Raw genomic sequence first — 16375 nt, forward strand, 5'->3', positions numbered from 1 at the left:
GCCCCAGTTGCAGGCTTGATCCCCAGTAGGGGATGTACAGGAGGCAGCCGATCAAGGATTCTCTCTCATCATTGATGTTTCTATCTCTCTCTCTCCCTCTTCCTTCGTCTCTGAAATCAATAAAAAGATATATTTTTAAAAATAATAATAGATTAATAGATAGATGAATAACCAGAAATGCTTTATATCTCATATTTTCAAAAAAGCTTTCACTTAATAAGTCCACTATTGGTCAATTTCCTTTAAAGAGAAGTTTCCTAAGTACTTTTATAATATGAGTGAATTTGGGAAATAAGACTACAACACCTTGTCAGAAAGCACAACTATGGACAAAGTAAGATTTATCCACATGCAGTAAGTAATGTCTCCATGAACTCACCTGAACCTAACAACTTACTTCATTAGTGTTTATTTTACTATCCAAGATTCTTCTCTTACAGGTATTTGATTTTACTATCATAGACTTGACATCGGAGACTGATGAAATTCCAGATATTATAGCTTTGGAAGAAGAGGATGGATCAAATCATTCACACGCTAATAACCCTGAGTCCTCTCAGGGAGAAATGTTGAAAAATTAACAAGAAAATATTTGTCTGAAAACAAAATTTGTGTCATATTAAACTTCATGTTTGCTCATGTGTTTATTCCTGTGGCTTTGGAGATTAATCTTTTGGGGATTAGTCTATTTTTTTTTTATTATAGGGCTTAATTGTAATGAAACCTGGATCTAAACTTTTATAAGAGATCCTACTTCTGTATCATATATCATTTAATAGAATCCTATGAAGTTTAATCATTGAAATACCTGCAATAAAAATTGGTCTGTATAATCTTGAATTGTTGTGTGTGTGTTTGTATTAATAGAGTGAACATTTTTTTTGTGTGTGTGTTTTGTTTTGTTTTGCCTCCCAGGATTCATTTCTGCTTCTTTTGGTATCAGAAATTTTGTATCTTTTTTTAAAAAAATGTTTTTATTGATTTTAGAGAGAGAGAAAGTGAGAGAAACATTGATTGGCTGCTTCCTGCACGCCCCCCACTGGGGATTGAGCCTGCAACCCGGGCATGTGTCCTGACCGGGAATCAAACATGACCTCTAGGTGTACGGGATGATGCCCAATCAACTGAGCCATACGGGCCAGGCCAGAATCTTTGTGCCTTTTGGGTTGGGGGAGGGTGTCTCAGTCAAGGGTTTTTGCTTTTCCCTAGCCTAAGTGTGGGCACATGACTGGAAACAGGTCAACTGGGAGAAAGCATATCGTGATTGGTAAAGATTTATGAACCTTTAATTAGACTCGGGGTTCTAATCTTGGCTCTGTCACTTATTAGTTATGTGACCTTAAACAAGTTACTTAATTTCTGTGTACCTCAATTTCCTCATCTGTAAAATGGGGATAATAGTAGGTTTGTCATAAAGAATCAAAAATCGCCAAAACCGGTTTGGCTCAGTGGATAGAGCGTCGGCCTGCGGACTGAAGGGTCCCGGGTTCGATTCCGGTCAAGGGCATGTACCTTGGTTGGGGGCAGGAGGCAGCTGATCCGTGTTTCTCTCTCATTGATGTTTCTAACTCTCTATTCCTCTCCCTTCCTCTCTGTAAAAAATCAATAAAATATATATTTTAAAAAACTCAGAGCAAATGGCTGACATAAAGCAGCATTACTTAAGTATTAGTTAAGTAAACTGTAGAAACAATGGCCAACCAAGAAGCAATAAGCATCCCTAGTGTCCAGGTTGTAGTTTTTTTAAAAATTATATATGTTCTTATTGATTTTTAGAGTGAGAAAGAGGGAGAGGGATAGAGACATCGATCCACTACACCCTGCATGGCCTCTACTGGGGAATAAGCCCACAAACCGGGCATGTGCACTGACTGGGAATTGAACTGGTAACCTCTTGGTTCATAGCTTGATGCTCAACCACTGAGCCACATCAGGCCAGGTTGTAGTTTTGAAATACCTTTTCCCACTAAAAGAAATCAGCACTTCCTAGAGAAATGGCTGATTCCAGGTCTGAAGAAATGTACAAAGTGAGCTTTGAGTTTTTTGTTATTGCAGATAGCAAGGAAGCCAAGCTGAAGAGATTCCCATTGACCAAAGATGGGCAATCTTGAACTTCAATAAGGAAATAATTTCAATAGCTTGAACCCCATCAAATATGAACCCCACACAATCTTCAAATATACAATCTAATTGGTCACCTTCAGGGGATGATAACAAACCAATTCTTTATCTTGAAAACTGGTAATTAAAGGAAAAGAATCAAGAATTTAGCCTTCCTTATATATTTACCACTAGGTAAACAAATGGTAAAAGAGGGAAAATTTCTCTCATAAAAGTACTGTCACTAACAAATGAAAAATAAATGATACTGTAGTCCGTTTGAGGTGCTACAACAAATTACCTTAGACCGAGTGTTTTAAACAAAAAACATTTATAGCTCACACTTCTGGAGGCTGGAAGCTTGAGATCAGGGTGCCAGCATGGTCGGCTTTTGGTGAGGGTCCCTTTCCAGGGTGCAGAAAGTCAACTTCTCTTTCTAGCCTCAGATGTGGAAAGAACAATGAAAGACACTGTCTTGTGACTCTTATGAGAGCAGTAATCCCATTAATGAGGATTCCACCCTTGTGATCTCATCTAATCCTAAATACCTCTGAACTTTTAATACAATCATATTTGGGTTTTAACATATAAATTTGGGACATGCGCACAAGTATGCAGTCCATGACAAATGATAATTTAAAATTGCATCATTTTGCAATTCCCAGTGAATTAAGGTATTTATTTAAAAATATATTTTTATTGATTTCAGAGAGGAAGGGAGAGGGAGAGAGAAACATCAATGATGAGAGAGAATCATTGATCAGCTGCCCCTTGCACGCCCCCTACTGGGGATCAAGCCAGAAATCTGAGCATGTGTCCTGACCGAAATCTAACCCGGGACCCTTCAGTCCGCAGGCTGATGCTCTATCCACTGAGCCAAACTAGCTAGGGTGTCACTGGGATTTTGATGGGGATTGTACCATCACCTAATCTTGCCAAAGGGATCATACATGAGTTTGAACAACCTCTGGATCCAGGTGCCAATTTGAAAATTTGGAGGACAGAGAGAGTGGGACATGTTGAACTGCACTGTGAGGATGCTCTCTGAATATTAAATTATATTATTAAAACAAACCAACAAACCTTGGAAAGACAAAAAAAAAAAAGCCAAGATGAATATAAAAAGGGCGAGACTAAATTACAGTGTGTAGGGAAGCACACTGGGACGGTAAAACTACAAGGCAAGGAAAGTGATTCCCTACAAAAGTGACAATAGTGGTTACTTTTTGGCAGAGGGACTGGGGTTTTAGTTTGTCAACATAAGGAATGTCCTAACCTGGAGAGACTTTTTATGAGTTTGAGATAAAGTGATGACATTGCTGGAAAGTAAGATCTCATAGATTTAGGAGAATGACAGTTTTGCAGTTACTTTTATACATCTGGAATTAAGGAGGGAACCTAAAGAAGATTACATAGGTGGGAAAAAGTAAGGCAGGGAAATCGCTATGATTGGATTACTGGATAGTTAAGATATGTGCTCTGTCCATGGTATTTGCATTTCTGAGGGCGTCTGAAAAAGTGGCATTTTAAAGGTGTGTTAACCTAGACTCAGGTTAGGTGACTTGTTCAGGGTCGCACAGCCAGTGAGAATAGCTGAGGATGGAACCCAGTGCTTTTTCCACTACACGGAGCCACAGTCCAGCGCCTACGGCTTCTATCTGAGAAGAAGGAACAAAAGGAACCCCAAAGCCTTGCGTTCAGAAAGCGCGAAGCGGAAAAGCTGCTTAAGAGACCTATTGCGATTGCGCAAGCGCCAGAAAGTTCGCTGGCCACGCAATGCGCTGTGGATCTTGTAGTTTCTCCGCTGGGCCTGGCGGGAAGGGACCCGAGGGAAGAGCGCATTGCATGGCGGGAGTTAGAGTCAGCCGCGGAATTCCCTCCTCCCCCGGAAGCCAGGCGGCGCGCGCGGACCGCTCTGCTGGAAGCGCGGGAGTCTCGGTTTGAGGCGGCTTAGGCAGCTGTGCTGTACTACAGTTAGTACTACAGTTAGAGAGGCTCCACTTCCCTGAGAGTACGGCCCTGCGAGGCGAAATGGCCCCGGACTAGAGAGGCCCAGGCGGTGGCAATGCAGGGGGCCTCTGCGACCCCAGGCTGCCTGTAGGGAAGGAGCCTGAGGGCGCTTGGAGTCGTTTAGGCCTTTGCTTTCTTCCTTGGTAGTGACAGTGCCTACTACGAAGATGAGCTTCTCCCGCGGCCCCTCTTTCAAGAAGGAGCATCTTTGGATGTATCTGCAGACGCTCGGCTTCGAGCCAGGTCCGGCCGCCACTGCCTGCGGAAAGGTGGCGTCACACGCGCACCTCGGAATGTAAGGAGGCCGGCGGCGGGGCGGGGAAGCCCGAGTCTGGACGGGCGGATGACCCGCCCTCGCGGGGACCCGCTGGCTGATGAATCTAGGCTTGTAGTGGTACTGCCTTCCGGGCACCGGCTACAAAGCCTCTGACCCGGGGGCTGCCCGCCTACTGGCTGAGACCATTTGTTACGGAGCCGTGCCGGGAGCGCTTTGTAGGGGAATAGACTCTGCATTTGGGGCACAACTGGAGGGGCACCTTAATCCTGCTTTGGTGGTAAAGCTGCGCGATCTGTGAGATGAAGGAGGGGCGCAAGTTGGTAGTGAACGGAACCTGAGAACAGTGTAGCAAACGCCTTTAGCGCTTAAAGGAGCCTTTCAAGCTGGTTGCTGTTTAGTTTATAATTTTTTACTTTGAAATTAGCAAATAGGCATGCCACACTTAGCAAAAAATAGAGAAAAGTAAAAGCCTCTTCCCTACTTTGCCACTAATGTTATGGTTATGATTATAAATATAAATATTTTGTTTATATTTTTGTGCCTTAACTTACCAATTTTGTTATTTATTTATTTATTTTTTAAAAAATATATTTTATTGATATTTTACAGGGAGGAAGGGAGAGGGATAGAGAGCTAGAAACATCAATGAGAGAGAAACGTTGATCAGCTGCCTCCTGCACACCTCCCACTGGGGATGTGCCGGCAACCAAGGTACATGCCCTTGACTGGAATTGAACCTGGGACCTTTCAGTCCGCAGGCCTAGGCTCTATCCACTGAGCCAAACCAGTTTCGGCTTGTTTTTTATTTTTAAATATGTTTTTATTAATTTCAGAGAGGAAGAGAGCTGGAGAGAGAGATAGAAACATCAATGATGAGAGAGAATCATTGATTGGCTGCCTCCTGCACGCCCCCCACGGGGATCTCTACCTGGGCATGTGCCCTTGACCAGAATCTAACAGGGACCCTTTAGTCCACAGGTGGATGCTCTATCCACTGAGCAAAACCGGCTAGGGCTTAATTTACCAATTTTAGACATTATCTGATTTTCCCACTATAGGCCAAGAGAAATTTGGGGTACACTGGCTACCCCCTGTTCTCAAATCTTGACTTAATTATGTTATTTCAGTTCTTCTAGTGGCAGTGTTTTAGTATGTGTTTAGACCTCTATTTCTTGATGTATCAATCTCAAAAATGTCTCTTGATTCCCCACTGTGTAATTTCACCAGGAAGGAAGCTATTATCCATAAGATAATTAGCTCACCTACACTTCCCTGCCCCCCTCTGCCTTCTCCCTCTTGACTTTTTTTCAGCTGTATTATAATTGTTTTTACTGTCAAAGCTTAGAGATGTAATTAAGTTTTGTTTCATAACTATTTGTTTAGAAGTTACTGCTATTTCCATGTAGAAGTGTTTTGTTTAGGAGTCTATTCTAAAAATTGATAGTAGTGGCGAGCATTTATCAAGTTATGATTAGGTATTAATAAATACTTCATTTATTTTTCATGATTTGATGCCCCACAGCAGTCTCATTTTCTCTGTGCTGTCAAAGAAGCTTAGAGCTTCTTCAGGTCTCCACTGAGAATGGTTCCCATTGCCACTAAACCCTTCTCGCTAGTGTTTTAGCAATCTTAGTTTTCTCTGCTCTGGTTTGTTCTATTGTAATCTGCTTTTGCCTTTGAAAATCAGTAAAATCTGTCAAGTCTGGTTCAGTGATGGCAGTTTTTCTTTCTTTTTCAACACTGTCATTGATTTTTCCTCCCTCTGGGTCTTTAGAGTAATTTCAGTGAGTTATTTGGAAACAGATGTCCCCTTTGAAATGCTTTAAGCATGAATGTGGCATCAAATTATTTTGAAAAATATTTTTATATATATAAAAGGCTAATATGCTAAGTGTCTGACCAATAGCTGTGATGCGCACTGACCACCAGGGGGCAGATGCTCGATGCAGGAGCTGCTGAGCTGCAGTAACATGGCAGTTGTGGTTCTCCGGTAACGCATCCTGAAACCAGAGAGGAGGGAGCCCGATTCCTCTTGGGGCCGTGGGATTCCACCTTCGGCCGTGGGTTATGTGGTTTCTGGGGCACTGTTGGTCCAAATCTGGTTTACTGCACACTTGTGTTTGTGTTCCACACCCTGTAGGACAGCAACTTTGCAGAGGGCCCTCTCGTACTCCGGGACCCCTTGGGGGATGTCTGAGAGCTGGTTTTGGCCTGATCCCTGCAGGCCAGGCCGAGGGACCCCACCTGCTTGTGGGACCCTTTTACTCCACAGACACCCTTTGAGCCATGGTGCCACCCCAGGTGCAGCTGGCCAGGGAGGAACCGAGGGAGGTGGGCTCCAGGGTGAGTTTGGCCTGTCTTGCCCAGTCCCGCCCTGCTGGCCACCTTCTAATTAATTTCCTTTCAATGTGCACGAATCTGTGCACCGGGTCACTAGTTCATATATATTCATATATGGTAAAATACATTGTTTTTGGTGTGCAGTTTTGTCTGTTTCTAGTTTCTGTGAGTATGTAGTTGTGTAGCCACTTAGAAAGTTAAAAATACACTTAATATATAATACAGCCATTTCATTGCTATGTATTTGCCCAAAAGATGTGCATTTTGTAAAAATCATTCTGGTTGCATTACAGAGAATGAATTAAAGGGGGACTCAGGGCATTGGAGTTAGGTAGGCTTAAACCAAAGTAGCAGTGGGAATGGAAAGAAAAGGTGATTTATTCATTTGTTAATTCAACAAATACTAATATTAGTTGAACACGGTATTGGAACTGGGTGAACAGAATACAGTAGTGAACAGAATAGACAAACTTACATTATAGAGTTTTAGTCTAGTGGGTGAACAAATATCTTCAACAGATATTATTCTTTTTTTTTAAAAAAAAATATATTTTATTGATATTTTTACAGAGAGGAAGGGAGAGGGACAGAGAGTTAGAAACATCGATCAGCTGCCTCCTGCACACCTCCCACTGGGGATGTGCCTGCAACCAAGTTACGTGCCCCTGACCGGAATCGAACCCGGGACCCCCCAGTCCACAGGCTGACGCTCTATCCACTGAGCCAAACCGGCTTTGGCCAACAGATATTATTAAAAATTAAAATAAGTGTCAAAGAGAGGAAGCAGGATACTTTGTAAAAAAATAAGTGAGATAATAAGGAGGTAAGATTTGTGTTGAGGAATACAAATATTTCAAGGACAAAAAGTTGTTTGACATGGGTAAGCATGGAAACTTAAAAAAATGTTTTTTCTCTATTTAGAAAATTAATTTACTTACAATTATAGTTGACATGTAGTGTTATATTAGTTTTAGGTGTACAACATAGTGATTCAATATTAACATATCTTACAAAGAGATCACAATCTAGTAGCCATCTGTCACTGTACATGGTTATAGCATGGGAACTTAAACATTAACTGTTTTTTAAAATCTCAAGATAATAGCTTTATGTATTCATGGAAGGAATACTCACATCTATTTGTCATGCATTCTAGAAACTCACAGCCCATTTTTTAATTGCCTAACTCCTAATCCAGTTTGTTTTTAGTCTGAAAACAAGGAATTACCCAAGTGAGATATTCCTTCAGGTCACTGTTGAAAATGTATTAAACATGAAAATATCTCAGATTTCTATTCCAAATGTTAAAACTACTTTATAGTAGCACATAGAGAGAATTCCCTTACATATATTTTATTATGTTGTAATGAGTTTCCTTCTTTATTATAATGTCTTTGGTTTCTTCTGAGACCTTTCCTTTATAGTTATTTGATTTTATTGCTTTTAACTTCTCTTGATACTCGAGTTGTATCCATGTAAATTACTTATTGGGGGGGGGGGTGGCAAATGACCTTTTCATGATAGGTTAATGGGGTAGCACTTATAATTTTTTATCTGGTAACTTCTACAGGTTCTTTTCTTCAGTGTAAGCATTAACTTCTATTAGGATATATGTTCCTTTTTTATCCCTTTCTTGGTTATCCAGAGATCTTAAATTGCTTTTGTTAATTTTCCATACTGCTACCCACATTGCACTGGAAAGACTTTGAAAAATGGTGGCTTTCCCTCCATGCCAATTTTGAGTTGTTTTGCCTTGGGAATTATCAAAGTCAAGCTAAAATCCTGCATGGGGGCTATGCAGCAGAGCGTGGTTTCTGAGGTGGATCTTCTCTGCCCTAGATGAAGTTCAGAAAACTCTTCCTCCTAGCCTGGGCAGTCCCCAAAGCCTGAATTTCCCATTTCCTACCAGACACCTCCATAGCCCTGGGTTCCCCAGAGGGGTGTGAGGAGGGGACATGGACCATAGAGCAGTAGCTCATGACCCTGGCCTAGAGGTTGCCTAATACCTGTGTGACATTTCTTACAAGGCTTAGGTATTTTTTTTTTACATACTGTATTTCTTTTTTTAGTTTTTGTCTTAATTAGTTAGGGAAATCAGGACAATAAAAACTCTTAAGGGGCTTGCTAGAATTACATTATAAGGATGGTTCTAGGAATAAAATGTAATAGTAAAGACCCTAGCCTCTGGGGTCAGATAACATATTTCAAATCACTGCTTTTCCATTCCTGGTTATGTAATTTTGGGCAAATTATCTAATCTCTCTAAAGTTTAAATTTCTTCATCTGTTTAATGGGGATAATCCAACTACTTTCTGCTGTCATTAAGATTAAATAAAAGAATCCATGTTAAAGCAGTTGGCACAGTACTTAACCTCATATGATTGTGTTAAAAATTAGATGAGTTACTACCTGTAAAAGGCTTAAGTTAATACTTGGAAATAATAAATTCAATAAATATTAGCTATTTTTATTGTTATTCAGTAAATGTTGGTTGGTATCATTATCTTCATTGTATCACAATCCATGCATGGTATTCACCTAATTAGCCTTTCCTTTTTTTTAGAATGTTCTCACTGTAAGCAGTTTTCTTCTATTTGATCTGCACTTTCAGAACCAGAAATAAAACTTGTATGTTTTTCTTAACTGGTTGTAAAAATGTACAGGAATGAGAAAAATTAATTTGCCTTGACCTCTTGGTGATAATTAAAAATATTAATTTGTGTCAAACTCTTATAAAGCTTTTGATGATATTTAGTTTTATTAACTATTTTTCTTTTTGTTCCCTGCTTTTATTTCTTTTTAAACCATTAGGAACATGTTTGACAAGCCAAACCGTGATGCCTTTCAAATAGTGTCTTATTTCTTGTTTCAAACGCTGGACCAGTCTCTCACCAAAGAAGTTTTCAAGTGAGTAAAACTTTTTTTTTTTTGTAACTAGTCATTCTCAAATTTGAAAAGGGACTATGCCTTGATAAAAGCTAGGATTTCAACTTTGGCCTTTCAGTATTATTTTGAATTGATAAATCAGGTTTGAGTCTTACAAATTTGGTGCTTAACCTTTATAAACCTGAGTAATCTTTGTTTGGTACTAATTGTAAAAATCATACTTCATAGGTAAGTTAGATTTTGTTTTATAAAATTGGTTCCTAACATTCTTCAGTCTTTTTAAAAAAAATATATTTTTATTGATTTCATAGAGGAAGGAAGAGGGAGAGAGAGATAGAAACATCCATGATGAGAGAGAATCATGGATCGGCTGTCTCCTGCAAGTCCACCACTGGAGATCGAGCCCACAACCCAGGCATGTGCCTTTGACTGGAATTGAACCTGGGACTTTTCAGTTTGCAGGCCGACGCTCTTATCCACTGAGCCAAACCGGCTAGGCTTCATAGTCTTACTTATTAGGCAAAACAATGAATTGGTACCAATTTATATACTCAGTTTTGCCTTTTTTCTTTTTTTAAATTATCCCCTGCATTATTCCTTTTATTGTAGGCACTGTTATTTGTTTTGTCTATTTTTACTTTCTAGGTTTCTGTAAATCCTTATTATTTTTGTTCCTGATATATATATTAAAGTGTCAAGTGCTATAAGCAAAAATAATTTCTATTAAGTTTAGCCCAGTGGTCGGCAAACTGCGGCTCGCGAGCCGCCTTTTGCTGCTCTATTGACTAATTAGTTTGCCGACCACTGCCTTAGGGAAAAACACTTAAAAAACATTTTAATAATGTACTAATGTCTTTAACCTGAAGTCAAAACTTCTGGGTAAAGGTAATGCCTTACACAGTGGTCGACAAACTCATTAGTCAACAGAGCGGCAAACCGTGGCTCACGAGCCGCAGTTTGCTGACCACTGGTTTAGCCTATCTATATATATAAAAGGCTAATATGCTAAGTTCGACCAGTAGCTGTGATGCGCACTGACCACCAGGGGGCAGACACTCAACGCACAGGCATGGAAACATGGAACAGACTGATGAATCTCAGAAGGAAGGGGTGGTCAGGGGAAGGGCGGGAAGAGATTAACCAAATATCTTATTTGCATACAGGAGGCCCCTTGGCCTGGCCTGTGCACTCTCGCAATCTGGGACTCCTCAGGGGATATTGGACTGCCAGTTTTGGTCCAATCCCCACAGGCTAGGCCGAGGGACCGCACTGGTACACAAATCCATGCACCGGCTCTCCTACATCCCCTGAGGGGTCCCGGATTGCGAGAGGGCACAGGCCAGGCCAGGGGGCCCCACTTGTGCACAAATCTGTGCACTGGGCCTCTATTTGTTATATAGTGTTGAATATTAAATAGTTTAGGAAGGAGATAAAAATGTGAATACCCACTAGCCTTGGTTCCAAGTTACTTTGCATGTGATTTAGGTTTCTTTTGTCAGAAAAAGTGTTCACATTTGTTTCAGTATTTGTGTCATCATCCTCAACATAAAAAAGCAACAAGTAAGTACATTGTTTAGGGCATTGTTTTATTTTTGATAATTTTTTCTTAATATTTTGCCTTCAGTTAAGGTTATGAATGATCAGGAGAATAGATATCTTTGAAACATTTTTTGGACATTTTTATCATTACAATATAGGGCTTCCTCTGCTCAAAATAGATTTTCTGATTCCTCCCTCCAATTATAAACAAAATAAAGCTCATTTTAAACAATTCAGAAAATACAGAAAAATGTAAAGAAGGATGTAGAAATTATTCCTAAACCCACCAACCAGAGAATACCTGTTGACATTCCAGCCTTTCAGTCTTTTTTCTATGCATACTAATTTTTTTCTATTAATATAGAATGTATGATATGCTATAAAAATGAAAAAGAAAACAAAAACATGGGGTCCTAGAATACCTCAGAATAAAAATTTAGATAAAATTGATTGTTAGGGGAAAGCAGTAGGTAAATTTAAGTCTCTTATTTTTTAACTAAAACACTGGCAAAGCTTTTCTTTTTTAATAATTTTATATTGTTTTTATCCATAAAACAGTAGTACCCACTGACTGTAATATAGATTATCTTTTGGAGTCAGAAGCTCTCATGGCATTTCTTCTCATGTGCTCTTCACGTATAACCATTGATATTTCTCTTTTTTTTTCTAGGCTTAACATACTTACTTATACCATCTTTATGTGTTAGTCCAGTGAATCCATTGAGAGTATTCTCATCTTTAGCTGATTTTTAGTAATTTTAACAGTGATTAATTCCTTCATTTAATATATATATATACACACACACACATATACTTATTGGTTATTCACACGAAACTGAACTTAACCCCATAGATATTTATAAAGAAAAAGACCCACTTTTTCACAGGTCGGTGTCTCTCATTAGTTGAAATCTATGCCTTGATTCATTTAGCATTATTGTTTTTAATATGGGAGAGAAATTTGTTGTTTTTAATTTTTGTTGAGTTGTCTTTTCGTTCGTAATTCTAATGCTTTTATTTTTGTTTTTAAGAGTTTGTTGGCCTCCATTTGACCAAAAAAGTGATACTGAATTCCGGAAACTTTGCTGTGAATGGTTAAAAAAAATTTCTGTAAGTATTCTCTTTCTGGAAAATGAAAACTTTAAGAGGTTAAAAAATACATTAGTTTTTTTCTGGCTTTCTTGAGGTACAATTGTATCTTTTTTAGAGGTGAAAAAAAATATTGTGTTTTCTTTTTTTTTAAATTGATTTCAGAGAGAGGAAGGGAGAGGGAGATAGAGATAGAAATTTCAGTGACGAAAAAAGAAAAATCAATTGGCTGCCTCCTGCATGCCCCTTACTGGGGATCGAGCTGGCAACCTAGACATGTGCCCTTACTGGGAATCCAAACATGACCTCCTGGTTCATGGGTCGATGCTCAACCACCGAGCTACATCAGCAGGGCCTAGAGGTGAAATATTTTTAATGCTTTTATGCTAACAGTATAAGCAAGATTAATACTTTTTATGGTTTTTGAATGGGATTTCTGGAAAACCAGCTTTGCTAGCTAGATGCATTGGAAATAGGTTTTTGATTCTTTGGAGTTTATATAGCAGTTTTTATTTAAAGAAAACTATTTTGATTATAGATTATTTTAGCTGGTGTCCCCAAATAGTGTCAATAATTGTAGGATTATATTGTAATTACCTTTTTGTGACAAGTCCACCAAAATTTTAGAATGATTCAAATATTAAACTTTGGATTCGAATGGAATAATCCTGATCAGTCCTACTATGCTTCAAAACAGTTTGATGTCAATATAAAGGTTATTGTTGATAAGTACTTCACATTATTTATTTTTTCCTAGGCGGAATGTGGAAATAACTTTCCTCAAGTTGTTGGTTCACTATTTCTTTCTCCTGGTGGTCCTAAGTTTATTCACCTGATGTATCATTTTGCAAGATTTGTAGCAATAAAATATATAAAAACACATTCCAAAAGTAAGTTAAACTTATAGTAGGAATTCTTTTTGTTTTGTTTCTTAAATATTTATTCTTTGCAGTTTGCTAATCATGAAGGGTAAGATAAAAATGTCAAGTAACCTCAGAAGGCTAATAGTTAATGTTCTATTAGAACTATAGTTTGAAATAATGAATATGAGTAACAATTCAAATTATTTTATTATGTTCTAATACAGGGGTTGGGAAACATTTTGACAGGGTCTCTGTCATATATACCTCTCTGTTTTATTTTTTAATTTTAATTTAATTAAAATATTTTTATTGATTTCAGAGAGGAAGGGAGAGGGAGACAGAGATAGAAACATCAGTGATGAGAAAGAATCACTGATTGGCTGCCTTCTGCATGCCCCACACTGGGGATCTAGTCTGCAACCTGGACATGTGCCCCAGCGGGAATTGAGCCGTGATCTTCTGGTTCATAGATCAATGCATAGTCACTGATCCACCGGGTCTACTTTGTAAAAAATTTTAATACAACCCTTTAAAAATGTGGAAAGTATTCCTTGCTTGTTGCTGACCTCAGAAAAACAGCCAGTGGGCCAAATAAGACCTGCAAATTACAGTTTGCCTCTAATACACTGTGTTAAATGTTGTGTTGAATGTGTGGGAGCTTTATTTTGGCTACTGGAAATGTGTGGGAATTTTTTGTTACAAGTTGCAGTTTTAAAGGGTTTTGATCTATTTGCAAATTCATAGAAACAAAATACAAATTGGATTTTTAAGCTGAGACTTAAAAGAATGCTACTTGTAGCGTATTAAATATACTGCTCTGTTTATTTGGTTTATGGTAATAAAACATGGACAGGAAAATACAGAAAAGTTGATTCAGTAAACCGTACCCATCTTCCAATTTCTAGAGACAACCATTGCTGACATTTTGGTTTATTTTCTTTTAGTTTTTTATTTTTAGTGTACATATATATATATTTCTGGGTTTTAATTATTTTGAATAGGTAATATTTGTATATGTGGTATGCCAGCTTTTAAGGAGTTTTTATATGAGGCTGTTAATCTCTAAAAATAAATAATAAATAATATGTAAATAATAATAAAAGCCAGCAGTTTTAATATTTATTAGCTTATAAGTCTAAGTTTTTGATGATCTTCTGTTCCATGTAGATTCATTCAAACATGTTGCAGAGACATTTAATTCAAAGCCACAAGATTTACACATGTGCATTGCCAGGTCCCATGTAGCACGTAACAGATTTTTACAGATTTTACAAAGAGAAGATTTTGTTTTCCAGAAGTATCAAGAAAATGCACAGTAAGTAATACTTCGATAGTTAGAAATGGAAAATTCTTTTATGTATAAATGTCATCAGTATGCCTTCAGTGGTAATAATCCATGTTTACTTCAAAACTCTGTGCTGTTATCTTTCCATTTTAAAGCCAGATAACTTCTGAATGAAATATTTTAAACTTTAGGTATACTGTAAATGAAAGTTTAGAGAAAAGGAAAAGGTCACTTTAGTTTAAAATTTTAATTTCTTAGGAGTTTTTCCTTTTAATTTGGAAATATGTTTTTAAGATGTATAGTGTTCATTATATTTTGTATCCTTTTTTATCTTAATATTTCATTCTGTAAATTTTTCCATATTGCCATAGTTATTACTTTTAAAAAAATATGTTATTAAAAAAAAAAATATATCAGTCCGCAGGCCAATGCTCTATCCACCAAGCCAAACCGGTTAGGGCCATAGTTATTACTTTTAATGACTATTTAATAGTTTGCTGAGTATCTATTAAGTAGATAATCCTTTTTGTAGGTGTTCCATAGTTTCTTTAACCATTTTATACTAATTTTATGTTTAGGACCATCTCTTCAGCAGATTTGGTTTTAGGTTACAGTGTTAAACAAGATAGGCAAGGTTCTTAGCCTCAAAATAGTTTGTGTCTAATTTTTACAATTATTAACAACTTCAGTAAGATACCATTTTTTTTCTTCTGGTAAGATACCTTTTTAAATGCTTGCGTTATCATTAAAGCTACAAAAATTAATTCAAGTTGTTGGATTCTAGTTCTTTTTTTATCATTAAAGCTACAAAAATTAATTCAAGTTGTGTTGGATTCTAGTTCTTTTTTTAAAAAAAATATATTTTATTGATTTTTTTTACAGAGAGGAAGGGATAGGGATAGAGTGTTAGAAACATCTATGAGAGAGAAACATTGGTCAGCTGCCTCCCGCACACCCCCTACTGAGGATGTGCCCGCAACCAAGGTACATGCCCTTGACCGAAATTGAACCTGGGACCCTTCAATCCGCAGGCCAACGCTCCAACCACTGAGCCAAACCAGTTAGGGCAAAATATTTTTAAAAAATATATTTTTATTGACTTTCAGAGAGTAAGGGAGAGGGGAGAGAGAGAAACATAAATCATGAGAGAGAATCATTGATTGGCTGCCTCCTGCACAACCCCTATTGGGGATCGAGCCAGCAACCTGGGCATGTGCCCTTGACCGTAATCGAACCTGGGACCCTTCAGTCCGCAGGCAGACGCTCTAGCCACTGAGCCAAACCAGCTAGGGCACTACAGAATCTTTTGATACTATCTTTAAGCTGCAATATTGCTTGACTATTTTAGATAACATTAAAATTTATCCCCTGGGAATTTGAGACAAGGATAAGAGGGCAGAGTAATTTTATTGACCTCCAACATTTTTACGTGAAGTCAGAGAGTACAAACGTCAAAAAGTCCTTGGTCCTTCTCAATAGTAGCCTGTATGTTAAGTCCTGGAACTCTAAAAGGGAGTGTAGAGGCCTTTAGCTGGCTGCTGGGTGTATTTGGAAGAATAGTCCTCAGAGGCCTTGAGCAAAGATATGAAAAGGGGAAAATATTAAAGTAACTATACTGTTTAATTGTAATGGAATTATAGATGGACCCTGATTTACAATGGTTAGACTTAAGATATTTTGACTTTATGATGGTGTGAAAGTGATATGCATTCACTAGAAACTGTACTTCAAATTTTGAATTTGGTTGTTCCTGGGCTAATGATATGTGGTATGATACTCTGTTGTCAGGGCAGTGGCAGCGAGCCACAGCTCTTACACCTGCACACGATCACAGGGCAAACAACTGATACTCTGCACTTAACTGTGTTGCCAGCGTTTTTTTGGATATTGTGTTATATGTTTTCACATCCCATCATATCTATAAAATGCCTATTTGTGTCTCTTGTTTCTGGTAAGCAGAAGGGTAAGGCAATTACTCTTAAGATA

The 16375-nt window shown here is 38.1% G+C and overlaps 2 protein-coding genes across 6 annotated transcripts in view; both read left to right on the plus strand.

Moving 5' to 3' along the window:
* Positions 1–838, plus strand: part of PLIN2 (perilipin 2) — a 123500-nt gene extending 122662 nt beyond the window's left edge. For 3 of the 5 annotated variants that reach the window (XM_080667677.1, XM_080667676.1, XM_080667675.1), the window contains one exon: positions 441–838. In XM_080667677.1, coding sequence (XP_080523803.1) covers positions 441–581 — 141 coding nt within the window. In that variant the 3' untranslated portion in view covers positions 582–838. The remainder of the gene's footprint in view (positions 1–440) is intronic. The other 2 variants (XM_080667679.1, XM_080667680.1) reach the window with 2 other exon arrangements.
* A 3142-nt stretch (positions 839–3980) lies between these two features.
* Positions 3981–16375, plus strand: part of HAUS6 (HAUS augmin like complex subunit 6) — a 51541-nt gene continuing 39146 nt past the window's right edge. Inside the window, exons 1-5 of the mRNA XM_080669877.1 lie at positions 3981–4405; positions 9539–9634; positions 12184–12262; positions 12999–13131; positions 14272–14419. Coding sequence (XP_080526003.1) covers positions 4278–4405; positions 9539–9634; positions 12184–12262; positions 12999–13131; positions 14272–14419 — 584 coding nt within the window. The 5' untranslated portion in view covers positions 3981–4277. The remainder of the gene's footprint in view (positions 4406–9538; positions 9635–12183; positions 12263–12998; positions 13132–14271; positions 14420–16375) is intronic.

Source organism: Plecotus auritus, assembly GCF_963455305.1.
Source record: "Plecotus auritus genome assembly, chromosome: 5".
Lineage (NCBI taxonomy): Eukaryota > Metazoa > Chordata > Mammalia > Chiroptera > Vespertilionidae > Plecotus > Plecotus auritus.